This window comes from Peromyscus leucopus, chromosome 1 (genome assembly GCF_004664715.2).
Source record: "Peromyscus leucopus breed LL Stock chromosome 1, UCI_PerLeu_2.1, whole genome shotgun sequence".
Lineage (NCBI taxonomy): Eukaryota > Metazoa > Chordata > Mammalia > Rodentia > Cricetidae > Peromyscus > Peromyscus leucopus.
This window is the reverse complement of record NC_051063.1, coordinates 53,140,675-53,158,605: the sequence shown is the minus strand read 5'-3', so window position 1 is coordinate 53,158,605 and position 17,931 is coordinate 53,140,675. Positions and strand designations below refer to the sequence as shown.

Genomic DNA, 17,931 nt, shown 5'->3' with positions numbered 1-17,931 from the left:
CAAGCCTCAGCTTGTAATCAGACGTTTCCCTGTCCTAACCTGGTGGCTGCTTCCAAAATTGCCACACAGAGGCATATATTAATTATAAACGATTGGCTGATAGCTCAGGCTTGTTACTAGCTCTTACAACTTAACCCATTTCTATTAATGTATGTATAGCTACATGCCTCATGGCTTTACCTGTCCTCTAGCATGTCTTGCTTCCTGGGCGGCTGGCTGGTGTCTCTTACTCTAACCTCCGTATTCCCACCATTCTGTTTGGCTTTCCCGGCCACCAGCCTGTCAGCTTTTTATTAACCAATGAGAGTAATACATATTCATAGTGTAGAAAAGGACTGTTCAACAACATAAGCTACCAGCCAAACTTTCATAATTAATAATACGTCTCCATGTTGTGATTTTGGAGCTGCCTGGTGGTACAGAGAAAGATTCTCTTCAAAGGCAGACTAGCCTAACTGGTAAGCTTCAGAACATTCCTGAGGGCGGCACAGAAAGTTGTCTTATGGTCTCCATTCCATACACATATACACCCCCACACACAAATAGGGCTGAGGATAAAGTTCAGTTGGTAGAGTGCTTGCATAACATACACAAAGCTGTGGGTTCAATTCCCAGCACTGGATGAACCAGATGTACTAACACATGCCTGTAATCCTAGCCCTTAGGAGGTGGATTATTAGGGGCTCAAGGTCATCTTCAGCTACACAGTGAGTGAGAGGACAGGCTAGATACAGAGGCTGCCAAAACATAAATCAGTATTTCAAATGTCTTTGAAGTTTGAGAAGTGTTTTTCCCCTTCTGACTTATTTTACATGTGACAGAGCTGAAAAGCGAAGTTAAATTCAATGTGATTTTACACCTAACCAGAAGAGGGGTCCTAGGAACTCAGTGAAGGCGAGCATGACCCTAAATGTGTTCAGGAAAGTACTGAATACACTTGCTATTAGCACACAGAAAGAACAACACATAGACGTTCTCTATAGTTCATGTTTATTAGATGTTTCCCTCAGACCCACCTTACATAGAAATGCAAATTAATTTTTTCAGTACCTGTTATTAAAAAACAAAAACCACTTAAAAATCCCAGTTTAACACGTTTTTATTTAACCTTTTTCCATTTATTATAAAACAGTCATTTCCACACTAGCAGCTCTCCCCCTAGAGTGGGGGAGGGGTGGAGGAGGTTGGACACCTCCAGAGAAAACAGGGGGGGGAGAAGTGCCCAGGGTTACCTCCTCAGGTTCTTCTGGGCCTGTTTCAACAATGTATCAAAGTCAAGAGAATCAAATTTGCTCTTCACGGGGGCAGGATCAAAGTCTTCCCGATTGGAGTCTACAGAGCAGAGAGGAACTGACATTACAGTGTCTGACCCCACTTCTCAATCACAGGGTTCAAAGGGCCCCACCCGGCAGAGATGGAGCAGAGCTGCCATGCTTGTGAAGAGCTACAGGAAACCCCACCCCCTCTCCCCCCACCCTGTAGGGTCTTTGGATCTGAGAATGCAAGTCAACTAGCTTTGCTCTCAAGTGTTCCAGAAACCCTTCTGGGGCAGGGAGGACACGTGTCCAGCCCCCAAGCCCCCCCAACACTCACCAAGGTCAGAGTAGCTCCTCTTGCAGAACTGCCTGCGGCCCCCAAAGCAAAGGTCAAAGGGCTGTTCATCTGCCTGCCGCAATTTGTGGCCACTCTCGATAGCTGCAAACGCCTCTTCAGCATAACGGTAAGTGACGAAACCATAGTTGTCACTAGTGGGGGGTAAGCCATTTACGCACAGGTTACGGAGAAGACTCAGCACCCCAGAGTACATAGGTGCTTCTTCTCATTGCCCCAACGGTCAACCCTGATTATAAAAAACGAAGGTGACCCCATACAGCTCAGCACAACAGAACACAGGAAAGAGAGAAACATCAAGGTGAATATAAAGTAGAAACATCCTAACCTCAAGACCCAAGCTTACCCTTGAACACGAAAATGAATGGTGCACTCCTCAATCTCTCCAAAAACAGAGAACCTCTGCTTCAGCTCTGACCGCGTCATGCGGCTAGGTATTTTCCCGATGAAGACTACCCTTCTCTCCTCCTATGTCCGACAAAGGAAAAAGACACCGTGAGCCAGAGCCGCAGCTGCTGATGCCTCTGAGCTCATGGCGGAGGACAAACCCCCCCTCCCAGGCAGGGCTGGCTTCTCTACTCACTATGGCACGCTCCTTCTGCAGCACCCTCTGCCTTTGGTAATGGTCATTTGAACGGTAAGAGCTGTACCTGACAAGAGAGGTCCCATCAGCTCCCAGACACAATTCGAGACTCTCAGACTCATGCATCCTAGATGCACACTACCCTCAAACACATGCTCATGCTCACCGCCGTCTTCGATCACTTCTTCTGTGAGGGGAGAGAGAGGGAGAACGGCTTCTGGAACTGGAGGAGGAGGAGGAGGAAGAGGAGGAAGATGAGGAAGAGGATGAACACCTTCTGGAACGCCCAGAGGAACTGCAGCTGGACCTGGAATAAAGGGCATAGGAATGATGAGAATGGGGTCAATAAGTTTCACTACCTCAGCCAGGCTCAGACTTGCCTCCCTGGCAAGAAGTTCAGGACCCAAGATAAAGGAGAACAGAAGCGTTTCAAGTTTTCCTCGCAGATAACAGATGGGAAACCTTTCATAAAATTTTATATACATTAAGTATTTTTACAGTTTTACATGACATGTTTATTACTCTCTTCCTTGAGAAGGGGTTTCATTAGGTAGCCCAAGCTGGCCTTGAACTTGTGATTCTGCTATCTCTTCCTTGCCAGCAACAGGGATTGTGCTCCGGTGCTCAGCATGCATACTTATTTGTGGCACTGAGGATATACCTAGGGCCTGCCACAGTTGACACAGCTCTATTACTACTGAGCTTCATTTACCATATGCTTCCCACTGATAATGGTAAAACACTTACATCAGAAATAGAAAGGAAATACGGGGAGACTCAGGAGACAGAGGGCTAGCTAACCCTGGTTTCGACAGCTACTCTATTTGCAGTGCTGGAGCAAGGTTCCAGAGTCTGAGTTCTAACATCTCTCAGAACAATACTGTAACCAAGGAGAGTGGGGGTTCCCATGTCAGACTATTGTTCACAGCCATTTCTGGAGACAGGGATCAATCCGGGCTCAAGCAGTGTCTCATATATCCCAAGACTAGCCCCAAACTCTGTAGCCAAGAATAATTTAACTTGTGATCCTTCTGTCTCCATTTCCTCAGTGCTAGGATTACAGGCATGTAACACATGTGCAGTTTACATGGTGCTGGGAATCAAATCCAGGGTTTCATGCATACTAGGCAGGCACTCTACCGAGCTAAAACTGCACAAGAATTCTTTTCTTTTGACAGTAATTTATTGTTGTGTGTGTGCGTTGTGCCACAACATGCATGCAGAGGTCAGAGGACAACTTTCGAAAATTGCTTCTCACTCCCCCATGTGACCCTAAGATCACACTCAGTCACCAAGCATGCATCTCTACCTACTGAGCCATTTCACCAGCACTTAAGGGTAACCCGCTGTCCTGCACGGACACCAAGAAAATACCAGGTATGAGCACCGGTAACAATAGTAATCACAGTCAAAACCAACCTCTAACAGTCTACTCAAGGTATATCTCAAGGAAGCAGAAAATTTCAGGAATATCCCAGACTCACTCCATCACAGGACAGTCCCACAGCTTGCCTCCAACAATCCACAAAAAGGAAGACAAAAGCCAAAGACAGAAACCTTCAGCCTTAGTGACTGAAAGCACACGAGTTAATCCATAGCCTTTTCAAAGTAAACTACGAAAGAGTTCACGAGCTTCCCAAATGGAAAGACTCTTACAGGCCAACAAAGCTCACCTTCGCCACCTCTTGTGGGGGGGGGAGAGGGACCTGGACCGGGACCGGGATGAGGAAGACACCGATGAAGAGGAGGATGCTTCGCTGGTCCGGTTGGACCCAGAGCTGACAGACCGGCTGCTGCGGCCACGGCGGCCCTGCCAGCCCCGACCTGGGGGGCTGACTGATCTGCAGGCTTTTCGGTAACAGCGCATTGACTGCTGCTTGCCTGGGGGCTCAGAGGGAGTCCTAGTGTTCATGTCATTCCGGCAGGGTGAGGCCTCAGGAGACAGCAAGGAGGATGGGGCAAGGCAGGGCGCTGAAGGCTCTGCCTGCTCATTTCTAGTCCTGTGATCAAGTGGTTCCTGGGAAGTCGTGCATGGAAGTAGGGGAGCGGCTGGGCCCAATGACAAGACAGGTTTGATGGTGATATCCTGATGGCGCTTGACATTCCATCGGGAGCCCACCTCTGGAATGACTAGGGCAGGCATCTTTCTGGGGGGTGTCCTGCTTCGGACACAATAGTCATGGTCCCCAGAGCCCACATGGACAGGACTAGGACCATGGACCCCTTCTTGGAGGCAGGCTGCAGCTGGATGTTTGGCCTCTGTAACTCCTTCAGGCTTCAGGGTTCCCTCCTGGGCGGTAGATTTAGGAGATTTGGCTCTGGCCAACAGTGAGACAGCAGCCAGGGGCTTCCATAACTGGTGGGGAGGGGTAGCTGGAGGGGTGAGCCCTGTGGGGGGAGGGAGGATGGAGATAGCAGGGTGAGATCCAGTTCTATACTCCAGATTCCGTGTATCTAGGAGGTTCAAGACCTCACTTCAAGAGTACGCTAAGCATTGACAATAGCCCAACTTCTCTCTAACAAGAGATTAGCCACCTAACTACCTAAACCTACCTGATGACCAGCTTCTATCTAACTTACCCCATAATTTTCATGCTTAAACCCACCCTCTCCCTAGCATTACCTAATGTCTAGGCTGCATCTTGCCTAGATTCACACCATAAACTTACCAACTTCCCTTCCAGCTCCATGCCTGTTATCTAGTTCTTGCTAGACAAACCATCCAAAAGCCAGGCTGAGAATGCCTTTTCAATTGTTTCTTCAAAACATATACAGGATGAAGTCCCAGCAGCTTAACACAGCACTCAAGTTCATGATCGGCCCTCTTGTTTCATCACTGAGCCTTAACTCTTGCTTTGTTCTGTCAACTGCCCCAGTGAGCCTCTGCTCTCCAAACCAAACCACTTCCAGGGCTACAGAACCTAACAAGCTAGTTCCTTCTGGAGTTAGCTCAATCAGGCTGCTGTTTCCCTAAAAGCTACCATCTGACTGACAGCAGTGACTGTTCTCAGGCCTCAGCTCAGTGTTAACAGTCTACACACCCCTCCCCCACTGCCCCTCACAGCCTACGGAACACATCCCCTGATAATCAACAGGCTCGTTTGTTTCCATCTGCCCCCGTGACCACGAGCACAGCAATGAGACCAGACGCCTGTACCTCGACGTCCACACACTGACGTAGCAGCACAGGCACTGACACACATGTGCCACAGACTAAACCAGACTTCAACCTGAACCCACCTGCCACGTTGGCCAGTTCTGGGGCTTGTAACCGGTCTAGGGGTCTCTTCTCCGGGGGAGTGTCAATGCTGCTGGCAGGGGGGAAAAGGGAAAGCCTGGTTCATTGCCTCAGTATCTTGTACATCTGCTTTCGTTCCTCACAAAGCAACGAAAACGGCGTATGTGGAGAAAGAGGATGCCCAGACTGCCCACAGTTGTCTTCTAGCACAGAAGGGCCATAGTGACCAAGCGGTAGATTGGGCCTATTCAAGTCTGCCAAATTTCAGGCAGCAGGCTGGCTAGGACCTCCAGTGAGATGACCCTGAGTCCCCCCACCTCCTTCAACCAGGAACCTTGCCTACCAAGCTCAACTCTAACTGAAATCAGTGTGGATGAAGAATACACCTGGGAGATCAGGAATGTGAAAAACGAGGCCTCATTGTCAGAATGCTGTGAAGTAGAGGCTGGGGTGCCTGTGTCCTTCAAGGAGTTAGGGGAAGCCCCAGCTAGTTGCCCCTCTACTTTAGGTGACCCCATCACCACACTGAACAAGTCTGAAGTCTGACAACAGAAGGGAAGAAATCCAGAAGATCATTTGCCAAATTATAAGAGGCATTGGCATTCCTGATAGTACATACCCTCCCCCACCTCATCACCCAAGACAGTGTCTGGCGGTAACAGAGCGGGGACAGAAATGGGGGAAGACACTAGAGTCGATGGAACATCCCTGCCACAAAGGTGTCCAGCTGGAAGTCCTGGAGTGCTGGCCGGCTGCTGACCAACAGCTGTAGGGTAACTCGCTCACATCTCCATACTTACCCTGAGTTTCCTACAGCCAAGCTGTCAGCAGGAGCCGGGAGAGGACACTCCTTTTTGGCTGTAAAGAAATCATATTAGTTAAAAGCCCAACCAGACGTTCCAAACTGAGGTGGTACAGAAGTGCATTCTGACACCCGAGGAGGAAGCCAGCTGTGCCTACACAAAGCTCAGATCCAGTTCCTCCAGTGCTATGTAGATAACGACATTTAGTTATTTCTCTTCTGCTCACAAATACCCACTCTCCGCTGATTCTGAGTCAGAGTCCAAATTGATGGGCCTAGAAGTCAAGGATCTGCCTAACTAATGTCCTGCCATAAATTGAAATGGGGTCTCACTGTGTAGCCCAACAGGCCTGGAACTTTCATATAAACCAGGCTGGCCTTGAGCTCAGAGATCTACTTCCCAGTACTGGGATCAAAGGCACACACCACACTTGATAGCAGACTTGTCTAGCGAATGAATATAAGACCACACACACAGGCTAAGCAAGGGTTCTCCCATGAAACTACATCTCTAACACACAGCCTACCGTTTCATATTCTACAGATATCTGTTGCCAACTCAAGTTATCTGTGCAGTCTTTTCCCAATTATACCATAAGCTCTTCTTGAAGTGACCTCCACAGCACCCAGCACCGGGCCTTGTCTGGAGAAAGCCAGGCTCCTCACTGCCTTCCAAAGTCGTCTTCTAGGAAACCCCCTATACTCTTTTCTGCCTTATACACCGCATATATTAGATGAAACCCCACCTCTCAGTTCAACTCAAGAGTTGCTTCCCTCCAGAAAAAAATCCCCATCCAATCCCAACCTCCCTTCACTGCCTCCTCCTCTATTCTTTAATTACTTACGCTATACCACCATATCCCTGGGGAAATGTTGCCTCTCTATGCCAATTAAGAGGCTCTTCTGGTCGTTGAGATTACCCCCTACCCTCTACCTCAGTTCAAGCTACTACAAGGCTAAACCCAAAAGAAGTGTAAACAAAAACAAAAGTTGGAACAAAACTATTTAGGTTCCCTCACCTTCTGATTTCTCAAACTGCTCCAACAGACTGGAGAGGTCCGATGCTTCGATTCCTGTGAAGGAATGAACATGAGAGATGAAAATCTAGCCCTACTCAACTGAGGTCGCAGGTCCGAGGATGCCTCCACTTCCCCCTTTACATGCCTCCCTGCCCACCACAGCTAGTGAGGCAAGGGAGTGGCACACAGCAAGGATTCAATACAACCAGAGCCCCCAAAGGACCCCACACAGGGCAGCCTTGTGGACGCCATTCCTCCTGGCCTGTGGGCCACACTTCCAGCCACCCCGTACCCTTCTCCTATGGACTACAGTGCAGCACTCACCAATCTCACTGATGAATGCCTGGACCACATCCTCAGAGCCCTGAGAACGCGGGGTGGGCAGGAAGGACAGCTTCCTTAGACGGGCTGGATGGACAGCAGGCATCTTCGGGACAGTGCTCTGCCTTGGTATGGGAACAGCCTTGACAGCTGCAGAGGGGGGCTTCTCCTTTGTTGTGGTCTCCTGAGCCTCAGGCTTTAGCCTCTCTGATGCAGACTCCCCAAGAGCTTCACACTCGGCAGCCAGACATGGTGGAGCCTTGGCCTGGGGACTTTGTGCCAAGGTAGACTCCTTGTGTTTTGGCTGGGGAGACACAGGCACTGGCTGAGCCTCTAGCTTTGGGGACTCTATCGATGGAGCTATGGGCTGGCCGGCCCAGAGCTTAGGGAAGGAGTCACTGGCACAGGAAGCTTATCTTCAGGAGGACCAGATGGATTACTACTGGATTCCACCTTGGATGGGGGAACAGCTCTTCCAGATGAGGCTGAAGACAAAGGTGGGGAGACAGTAGACCAGAGCGGAGGCTGCTGCGGCCCTGGGCCCCACCCCACAGGCCCATAGGCACAGCTGGAGCTGTAAGGTGAAACTGGTGCAGGAGGGGGTACCCAAGGCACATTGCAAGGTGGGGGTACAGCATAGGTGCCAGGAGTGCCAGACACCATGGGCACCGTTGGTTGTGGGGGCAGACGAGGATAGCCGGGAGAGGACACAGAAGGATACCAAGGCCAGGGTGGCACAGGGGCAGAGTGGGCATAGGGGTCAGGTGGCATTTGTCTCACGGACACTGGAAGGCTGGGTGGCTGCAAGGGAGGTGGGGGCACACTGGGGACTCCGTGGCCACCTGAAGGAAGAGGAAGCAGAGGAGGTATGCCTGGAGGGAAAGGCAAAGGAGGGGGCACTGCGGAAGGGATGGGCCCAGCAGGAGACACAGACTGCAAGGCGGGAGGGGGCGGTCTAACTGCAAGTGGCATCTCATGAGACGGCACCTGTTCGGAGTGAGCTGAAGCCATAGGTTTGCCGGCAGACGGCTCGGGACTAGGGGAAGCAGGGCTGGTACCCACAGACACAAAACAAGTCTCTGCTAGAGCTACAGGGCTTCTCTGTGGAGCAGTCTTCTTGGCTGGGGCTGGTGGAACGAGACAGGGGATATCTGCCAGTTCTGTGGGGGTCTCTGGGAGACTAGGCCACTTGCCAGCGGGGGGCTGAGAACTCCTGCCTTCTGCTTCTTTCTGCCGTTGCTGCCTTCGTTGCCGGTACTCAGACAGGCTGAGAGGCCGAGGTCTGGCTTCTTGGGTTGTAGCACTGGTGCTCCCTTCCACCTTCAGAGGACCTAGAACACCCTTGCCTTCAGGGGTGATGGCCCTGGGCTGGTTAGAGGACTCCAGGGGAAGACGACTCCCCTGAGCTGCTGCGATCGCAGCACGTCTAGGGTCAGTTGGTCTGGACTTAACTACCACAGGATCTACTGGAGTCAGGTCATTTGGAACGGGGTCGGCTACCACTGTGTCAGCTGGGATAGCACCAGCTGGAGACACGTTATCTGAAGTGGGAATGGCCACTGCAGGTCCAATTCTTGCCCTGTCAGCCTGGACTGGGTCAGTCAGCACTGGGCCTACTGGGAGAGGACGGGCCAGCTCTGTACCAGCCGAAGCCTGGTCAACAGGTACAGACTCAGCTACAGCATGGCCAAGTGCAGTGGCACCAGCTTCAACAGAGTCAACTGGCATGGGGTCGGCTTGAGCAGAGTCATTTAGTGAGAGAATGGGGGTGGCTCGACTAGTGTCAAGCAGCTTGGGGCAGAGGTCCAGAGCATCTTCTTCAGCAGAACTATCCTGTCCTGTACTTCTTTGGAAGTCCTCAGACCCAGTCTTCTCCAAGGCAGCTGCCCACGCCCGAGCCCACGCCCGTGGCTTCCCCCTGCTCTGAGGAGCCTCAGCCTCTCTCTGAACTTCTTCCTGAGGCTGTTTCTGTAAGTTGCCTGCCTGAGAGTTCACCTCTGTAGTCACAGTAGACTGTCCACGAGAAGATGATCTCAGCCTCCTGGTATAGCCTTCCAAACAGGCTGCTGGCTGTTCCTTGCTTTTCTTCTTCCTGCCCTTTCTGGGAACTCTCTGAGAAGCCTGAATTGCATCAGTGGGTGGGTTCTGAGGCTCCTTGGGTGACAATGACTCCATGATTTCCTTGGGCTCCAATAAGCAGGCAGAGTTCAATGATAATTCTTCTTGATCAGGGCAAGGGTCACCCTTAGGCACAGCAGCTTCCGTCCCAGCCTCCATGGTGGGCATGAGTAGCTGCAAGGCAGGACTGGTCCCTACAGACTCATCCAAGAGTACAGACTGGGATCCAGAAGGAATCTGCCGCACCACCACTGGGATCTCCAGGTCATCACCAGCTGTGGCGGCCTGGCCCACTATCTCCAGCACTACACAACCCTCCGGCAGTGTCAAATCGTCCGCCTGTTCCGGAAGCTCATCCTCAAGTGACGCCAAGTGGGTGAAGTTGGGCAAGCAGTATGGATGCATGGCGCGTACCAGCTCACTCAATGAGGAGATGCTCTCATCGCCAGGTGCTGCCACTGCCACCTTTGCTGCTGTTGGCTTGTCTTCGTCCTCTGGGCATGCCAGGTGCATGGGGAAGTCCACGCTGTTCACAGAGGTGTCCAGTTCTCCAGCAAGCATCTGACCACTGAAGCTGGCGACCTCCTCCTCCTCTTCTCCATCACTGCGCTGCTGGGGGGGAGGGGACTGACCCCATCGAGGTCTTGGTCTTGAGGGTCTCCAACTAGGCAGCCTCGGGGAAGAAGTTTCCAAGAAAGGAGGTGGAGAGAAGTCCCAAGGAGAATCTGCAAGGGACATCTCAACCTACAGGAGAAAGAGCAGATTCAAAGGCATTCCTCAAGAAGTGCTTTCCTGACAATCCCTAAGTCCTCCCCAAACTGTGAGTTCAAGAGGGTCCCCAGGCAAGGCTTACTCCACTCACCCTGCTACCGCCTGTGCCAGGATCAATCGGGGTGATGAGGTCACGTTCTGGGGGTGTCCGAGAGAGAGTGAGTAGTTTGTGGAGCTAAGAAGAAAAGAGACCCCCGATCAGTTTGTGCAGATTTGTATGAACAGGCTCACAGATGTGGCTGTGACCTCTGCACTGGCCACATCCCACCCACCCCTATACTCACAGAGGAGCTCTCCCGAGGAGACACAAGCAGCTCTGAATCAGGAATGCTGTCGAATGGGGACAGGTTTTCAGAATCTGCGTTGTCCAGGATCTCTGTCAGCGCTGTGAGCAGCGACATTTCGTTCTGGTCCTCCAGAGATAACCTGTTCTGCTCCAGAGAGACAAGATCTCTAATAACACACCAAGCCACACAAAGATGGATGCCAAGAGAATCAATCTCCCAGCAAGAAGGATCTGAGTCCCAGGTAGGATGGGTTCCCATCTTTTACTACCTACCCACTCTCTAGTGCTAAAGGAGACCTGTTAGACTGAGTCTTAGCTTGGATTTCACACTCTTACACATTCAAGTAAGATGTGAGATGCTCAAGAAACCATCCAGGCCTAGACTGGTATTAGGCTCAAAAGCAGACCAGAACTTCCTGGACATGTAGGTCAAAGACTCTGAAAGGAGATAAGCTTTAGAGCATAGTCCAAGCTGAAGGCACCCCTTCATGGGCCAGTCAGATATTCTGTAGTCTAACTCTACCTACATACAAAAACATATTTTTCCCCCAGAGCTGAGGACCAAACCCAGGGCCTTACGCTTGCTAGGCAAGCGCTCTACCACTGAGGTAAATCCCCAACCCCACAAAAACATCTTTCAAGGACTCAGGTTGGGCATCCAAGAGGCCATGATCTGGGAGAACAAAGCCATGTCTAAAACAACTCCAAAGATTTGAGTCAGACCATCCCATGCAAAGATCCTGTCTCAAGAACTCCAAGCCTTGCCCTAGCTTACCTCTCCAAGACTCCCAAAATCCTCAATGAGGGAGATGAGGGAGGCATCCATGTAGTTCTGCATGGTCTCCAATAGTGTCTCATCCTGCAGTATCAGCTCCTCCATTTCCAGGTCTTTATCCCTCAGAGAAGAGCCCAGTCGAGAAAGATTGACAAAGCTAGCGTCATCCCCCTCCTCATGGACCTGAGGCAAAAGGGGGAGAGGGTAAGTCAGAAAGACCTTTGGAGGGCAGCTATTTAATAACTTCATTAAAATCAGGAATCCAGCCCTCTACCAATGGGCCTGAACAGCAACATTGCCACCAAGGCCTAAGGTCCGGACTAGCTAGGCAAAGTATAAGCCACCATGGCCTAAGGTCTGGACTAGCTAGGCAAAGAAGTATAAGCTAAGGGGCTGGAGAGATGGCTCAGAGGTTAAGAGTACCGACTGCTCTTCCAGAGGTCCTGAGTTCAATTCCCAGCAACCACATGGTGGCTCACAACCATCTGTAATGAGATCTGGTGCCCTCTTCTGGCTATTATACATAACAAATAAATAGTTAAAAAAAAAAAAGCATAAGCCAAAAGCAAAGCACCAACTAGGATGGCAGTGCTCTGGGCAGAACAGAGTCTAGACTCCACCCACAAACAGCTGGAGCCATGAGACATTATCAAACATCAGAAAGAACACGAGTGTCTGGTAAAAGGGCTCAGCAGGTAGAAGTAGTTACTTCAAAAGCCTGATGACCAGAGTTGAATCCCCAGAACCAACATAAGTATGAGAGAGAACCAACTCCACAAAGTTGTCCCCTCACTGACCGACATGTGTGCCAAGACATGTTCACCCACACTCAAAGAAACACATAACAAATGTGCATATACTATGATAATGGTGATGATAATAAAGGTTTGGTTTTGGGTTTTTTTTTTTTTTTTTTTTTGAGACAGTATGTAATCCTGGAGGTCCTAGAACTTTCTTTGTAGAGCAGGTTAGCCTCAAACTCAAAGATCTGCCTGCCTGCCTCCCAAGTGCTGGGTTTGAAGGTGTGGCTGCTGGGCTCAGACTCAGAGATCCTCCTGTTTCTGCCTCCCAAGTGCTGGGATTATAAATCATCTGCTAGCTGGGCAGTGGTGGTACTCTGCTTTAATCCCAGCACTTGGGAGAGACAAGAGGCAGTTGTGTCCGAGTTCAAGGCCAGCCTGGTCTACAGAGTGAGTTTCAAGGCAACCAGAAATACAAGAGAAACGCTGTCTCAGAAAGTCATCTGCTGTAGTGGGAAAGGTACCAGATGGAGAGGAATACCAAAGAAAAAGTCAGTCAGGGGAAGTTAGGCTTCTAACTCATGACCCACCCCAGGCCCTCTTAGGCCTCTGTTCTGTACTGAGCGCCAATCCTCACTTCCAAGAGGACTTCTTGGGCCTCCCTAGCCCATGCTGATCTCCTCTTACACCAGCTCAAACATTGTTCTCAACCTTTCACTCCCTGACAACCACATCCTGCCTATCCTGTCAAATCCCTAACATAACCCTGGGCCACAAAGATGGCTCAGCTTCTCAGTCCAGTCCTCTGTACTCACTAGGTAGAGAGAACTGATCCCTCCAGCTACAATCTCTCACACCCCCAGTGGAACAAAGGCCCCCAAACCCGCCACACCAAACCAAGGCTTAAGCCTTTAATCCCAATAAACAAGCAAAAGTGGTGGAACAATAGTGGTGCTGCACGCTTTTAGTCCCAGCACTCAGGAGGCAGAGCCAGGTGGATCTCTGTGAGTTCGAGGCCAGCCTGGTCTACAGAGCAAGTTCCAGGACAGCTAGATCTGCTGTCTCAAAAACAAAAAACAAGTGATGTTATAAGCCTTTAATCCCAGCACTTGAGAGGCAGAAGCAAACAGATCTCTTGAGTTCAAAGCCTGCCTGGTCAATATGGCAAGTACCAGGTCAATCAGGACTACATAATGAGACATAATGTTTTTGAGACAAACACAAAACAAACAAGAAATGCAAAAAGCCATCACTTTCTTTCTTTTTGAGACAGGGTTTCTCTGTATAACAAATTACTTTTTAAAAAAGATTTATTTATTATGCATACAGTGTTCTGCCTGCATGTATGTCTGCACAACAGAAGAGGGCGCCAGATCTCATAGACGGTTGTGAGCCACCACGTGGTTGCTGAGACTTGAACTTGGGACCTCCTGAAGAGCAGCTACTCAGTGCTCTTAACTTCTGAGCCATCTCTCCAACCTCAACAAATTACTTTTTAAAAGAGGAAAATAACAGACTCCAATTCTTTGGGTGAAAATAATACTTAGGATTGTATTCATATATTCATTTATATTCTTCTGTGCATCAGAATTTATATATGCCTATACCCCCCAAGTTATCCATTATGCCTTACAGTATCTTATATTCAATAGCCACATTCCCTGTTCTTTGTGCTGGAGACTAAACCCACTCTAAGACTCTACACCTGAGTTACACTGTTAGACCCAATGATGAGCAACAGAATATCAATGGTAGTTCTAAGGGAAGGGAAGAGTCTCTTCACCACCCCTACCAAATGGGAGTTAGAGAGAAAGCCTGACTCCACAGATGGAGAGGACCTGCCTCGAATGCTTCTGTGAACTAGCAGTGTCTTCAGCCGCATCATGAGGCAGGCCCGCCCAGACCTGTCAAGTGTCATGGGCAGGGCATGGGCAAGGCCCAAAGTGGAACTGGTGAGGCCAGAGCCCCAGCTACGCACATCTGCTCTGAAGTACAGTGTAAAGGCCTGAGGACAGAATCAACAAACCAGACACCCTTCTGCAGCAGAGGGAGATGGAGCACTTGGACTCTCCCAAAAGAAAAAAGCTACAGGCGTGAATATCCCTCCACACCCCAATCCTCTACAGAGGTGGAGTTGCAGGGAGGGCCCAGGGAGGAAAGGCTGGTTTAGACACTTTAGGAGTCTGGGCCCAGAGCTGAAGTGGAAAGGCAGCAGGTTCAGGGACTAACCCCTCCCACCCAGGCCTTCACAATCCTGTAATTACAACCAGAAGCTGAATAGTGCCTGGCTCAGCAAACAGTCACAGGTGAGCAAGGAGCCTGCATCTCCAGCTGGCCTGCCTCCTCCCTTCTACAGCCCAGGTCACTAGGCCAGACCGGTCCAGCCCTATAAACCATCATCTCTACCTCCTCTGGGCAGATGCTGGAGGCTAAGACAGAGACATCTGTCTCCCTTTACAGCACTTCACCTATACTCACAATCCCCAGTTAAGATAGTTCCCAGGGGGTCCAGATCATCCAAGGCTAAGTCCAAGCCAAAAGTGAGCTCACCACTAGCTCTAAACTCCAGCAGCCTCTTAATTGGCTTTCTCACATCAAGTCTGCTCATTCGGAATTCAAAGCCAACTTTAATTTCAGTTTTTTGCGACAAAATCTCATGTAGCCCAGGCTGGTCTTACACTTGCTATGTAACCCAGGCTATCCTTAAACTCCTCCTCCTTTGCCCCCAGACAGGGTTTGTCTGTTTAACAGCTCTGGCTGTTCTGGATCTCACTTTGTAGACCAGGTTGGCCGTGAACTCAGAGATCCACCTGTCTTTGTCTCCTGAGTGCTGGGGCACAGCTATACCATTAAACTCTAGGTTCTCCTACCTCTAAGCCCAGCCCAGAAACTTTTCCTAAACACTATAAAATATGTAACTAGTTGAGCTCCAGAAGCAAAACCAGGCCATTCCTAGGACCATCAGGTCATTCCTAGACCATCATAAATCCTTTGAAAAGGCATGGGGAGTGGGGGAGGGGAGTGGTGCCGCCTTTTTATTCTCAGCACACAGGCTGATATCTGAGTTTGAAGGCCAGCCTGGCCTCCCGAGCGAGTTCCAAGATAGCCAGGACTACAGAGAAACCCTGTCTCGAAGCAAAAAAAAAAAAAAAAAAAAAAAACCTAGCAAAATCCCTTCAATGGTATCTTACTGCTCTTAGCAATGGATCTAAACTCCTTATAATGGCTTATGCCCTGGTCTTCCAGCCAGCCTCTTTACCAGCATGTCCTCTCCAAGTCCACCTGAGTTCTTCTCATGTCTTTGTTTTTCACACTGAAAAAAGTTTTTATCCTTCTGAGAAAAGTTTTTTCACAGTTTAGTCTTGGGGGGGGGTCCTCAATTTAAAATGTCTCTTCCATTCACAGATTCTTCAAGTTATACTACTGATGACTACATAATCCTCAACAGCCTGCCCTTGTCTTCTATCTCACCACCATTCATGGTCTGTCTATCCTGAGCTACACCTAAGAATGCACGGATCACATTTGTGTGCTTTAGCAATCCATCTGTACGTAAACATATGGCACCCCGATAACTACTGGGTTGACTGACCATCTAACATATTAGAACAGGATCTTGGATCCATATCATTTCTCCCAGATGGTGATGTTGTGAACAGCACTGGCCACAAAAGATGTAACCGCTTATAAGTCGGAGGAAAAGGGTAGTTGGTCCCAAAGTCATCATCCCCTAGACTGTTCTGTTGGACCTTGTATTACTGGGAAGCCTGTAGCCCAACTTCACTTGGGGGGCGGGAAGCTGTCAAGGACTCCGCTTAAATTGCTTCAAGAACACAACTAATTCCTGCTCACTCATTGCCAACCTGGTTGAGCATTTTTGGAATCCCAGCAATGAACAGTAGGCTAAAAACACTTTTAAGTAAGGAGAACTGAAGGACGGACGGACGGACACACTATTTCGGCACAAAGAATTCTCCCTGACCCATTAAATGTTCAACTAACGTTGAATAGTTTTCAAACCACCTCCAACTTTTCCTATCTCATCAAAAATTTCAGAAAGCCTCACAGGGCCACAACTCACAAACAGTTGCGTCTGTGAGCTCACCGGCGAATGCCTTAACTATCTCCTCCCAAAAAGATGCTAGGGAAAAAGTAAGGGGAAAAATTAAACTAGTCCCAGGTAAACTGACACTCCCATGACCCTTGAATCACTTATGAAGGACTTCGGGCAACCGAAAATGGCCAGTGTCTTGTGACTCACAACCCACTCTTAATAAGCCGGTCAGACAGAAGCGTCCGCGAACTCATTCCTCCACAGTCCTTCAGCCTCAGTCCTCTAACCCTCGCCTCACACCCTGACGTTTCTAGAAAGCTGCCTTTGGGAACATCTGGAAAGTCCACCATGCACCGACGGAAAGCGTGGCAGACGCATGCAAGAGGGAACGAACTCTTCCACGCTCGGAGAAAAGTTGCCTCCAGCAGCCCCTACCTCCAGGCCAGAGGTCCCCGGCACAGACCAGAGATGGCGGGAGCGGCCGAGACACACCCAGTTCCCGGCAGTGCGGCTCCAGCGCCGATCCGAGATGCCCGACAGCCTGGGACAGGAGCCACGTGGACATCCCTTCCCCGCCCCCACGTGGACCCGCGCCCCGCGCTCCCCCCCCCCCCCCCCGCCGGCAAGCCCTACCCACGTGGGCGCCCGCGCCGCCTAGGGGGAGGGGGAGGCAGACAAGTTCTCCCGGGAAAAATCGTCCCCCCCCACACCCCACGTGCTCCGAAAAAGGAACTACGGCGCCAAGCTGGTGGCGCTCTCCTCGGCATCCTTAGAAAGCAGTCTTAGCCTTCGACTCCAAGCCCGAGCCCCCGCCGCCCCGGCGAGGGCCACGTTTCCGACGCCCGACGCCGTCCCTCGGGCGTCCCCAGGAATCGCCGCAGGGTTCCTACCTCTGCTGGCGTGCCCCCCAGAAAACGACCCAGGTCCCCTCCGCCCTGCCCAGCTCCCGCAGCATCAGCACGCGAGTGCTTCCTCCCTTTCCTGTGGCGTCCACGTGTCACCGCCCGGCACACGCCGCTTTGCTGCCAGCCGCGGGCCGCCCGCCACCCTCTCACCTGCTCCGCAGCGCTCACGGCGCCCACGGTCCCAGGCGGCGCTTGGCTCCAACTCGCCCAACCGCCGCCGCGAACTCCACCGCCAGGGTCAGGACCTGGGCCCCCAGTCGGAGGCGGCGCGGCTCGGTCTCTCCGTCCCCGGCGCGCCGCCATCTTGGCCCCTGAACACCCAGCACTGCTCTGATCGCCGGCGCCGCCTCGCCCAGCCGATTGTGGGGAGGGAACTACATCTCCCGAAGGACACTGCAAGACTGCGAATCCCAGCAGGCCATGCGGCGAGCCACTCTTGCACCCTGGAAGAGGGCGAGGACCCTGACCTTCCTCTAGGGTTCCTGGGAATAGTAGTCTCTAAAGAAGACTAGCTAGTAGGAGCCCTAGGAGTATGGTAGGGCTCAGTGTTGTGGCACTATCGGAGACCAAGTCGTTGAGTACTTAATAGTAAGGAAGAGAGTTAGTATTGCCTATCACTTCATTTTTGTTAATTTGTCCAAATGTTAGACCGCTTTCTTTGTTTGGCGTTCTACCTGCTATACTTTGCTTTCACCTTAGTTCACGTCG

The 17,931-nt window shown here is 50.8% G+C and overlaps 1 protein-coding gene across 1 annotated transcript; it reads right to left on the bottom strand.

Annotated features, from left to right (window-relative positions):
• Window positions 1–973: 973 nt before the first annotated feature.
• On the bottom strand, window positions 974–17,579 carry Pprc1 (PPARG related coactivator 1). The gene is given in 15 exon segments (XM_028891150.2): window positions 974–1,332; window positions 1,594–1,745; window positions 1,958–2,079; window positions 2,195–2,261; window positions 2,361–2,501; window positions 3,868–4,582; window positions 5,435–5,505; window positions 6,233–6,290; window positions 7,254–7,307; window positions 7,578–7,937; window positions 7,940–10,436; window positions 10,555–10,638; window positions 10,748–10,894; window positions 11,525–11,707; window positions 17,374–17,579. Coding segments are annotated over 15 exon segments (4,908 nt in total). The 5' UTR covers window positions 17,527–17,579; the 3' UTR covers window positions 974–1,228.
• Window positions 17,580–17,931: the final 352 nt, after the last annotated feature.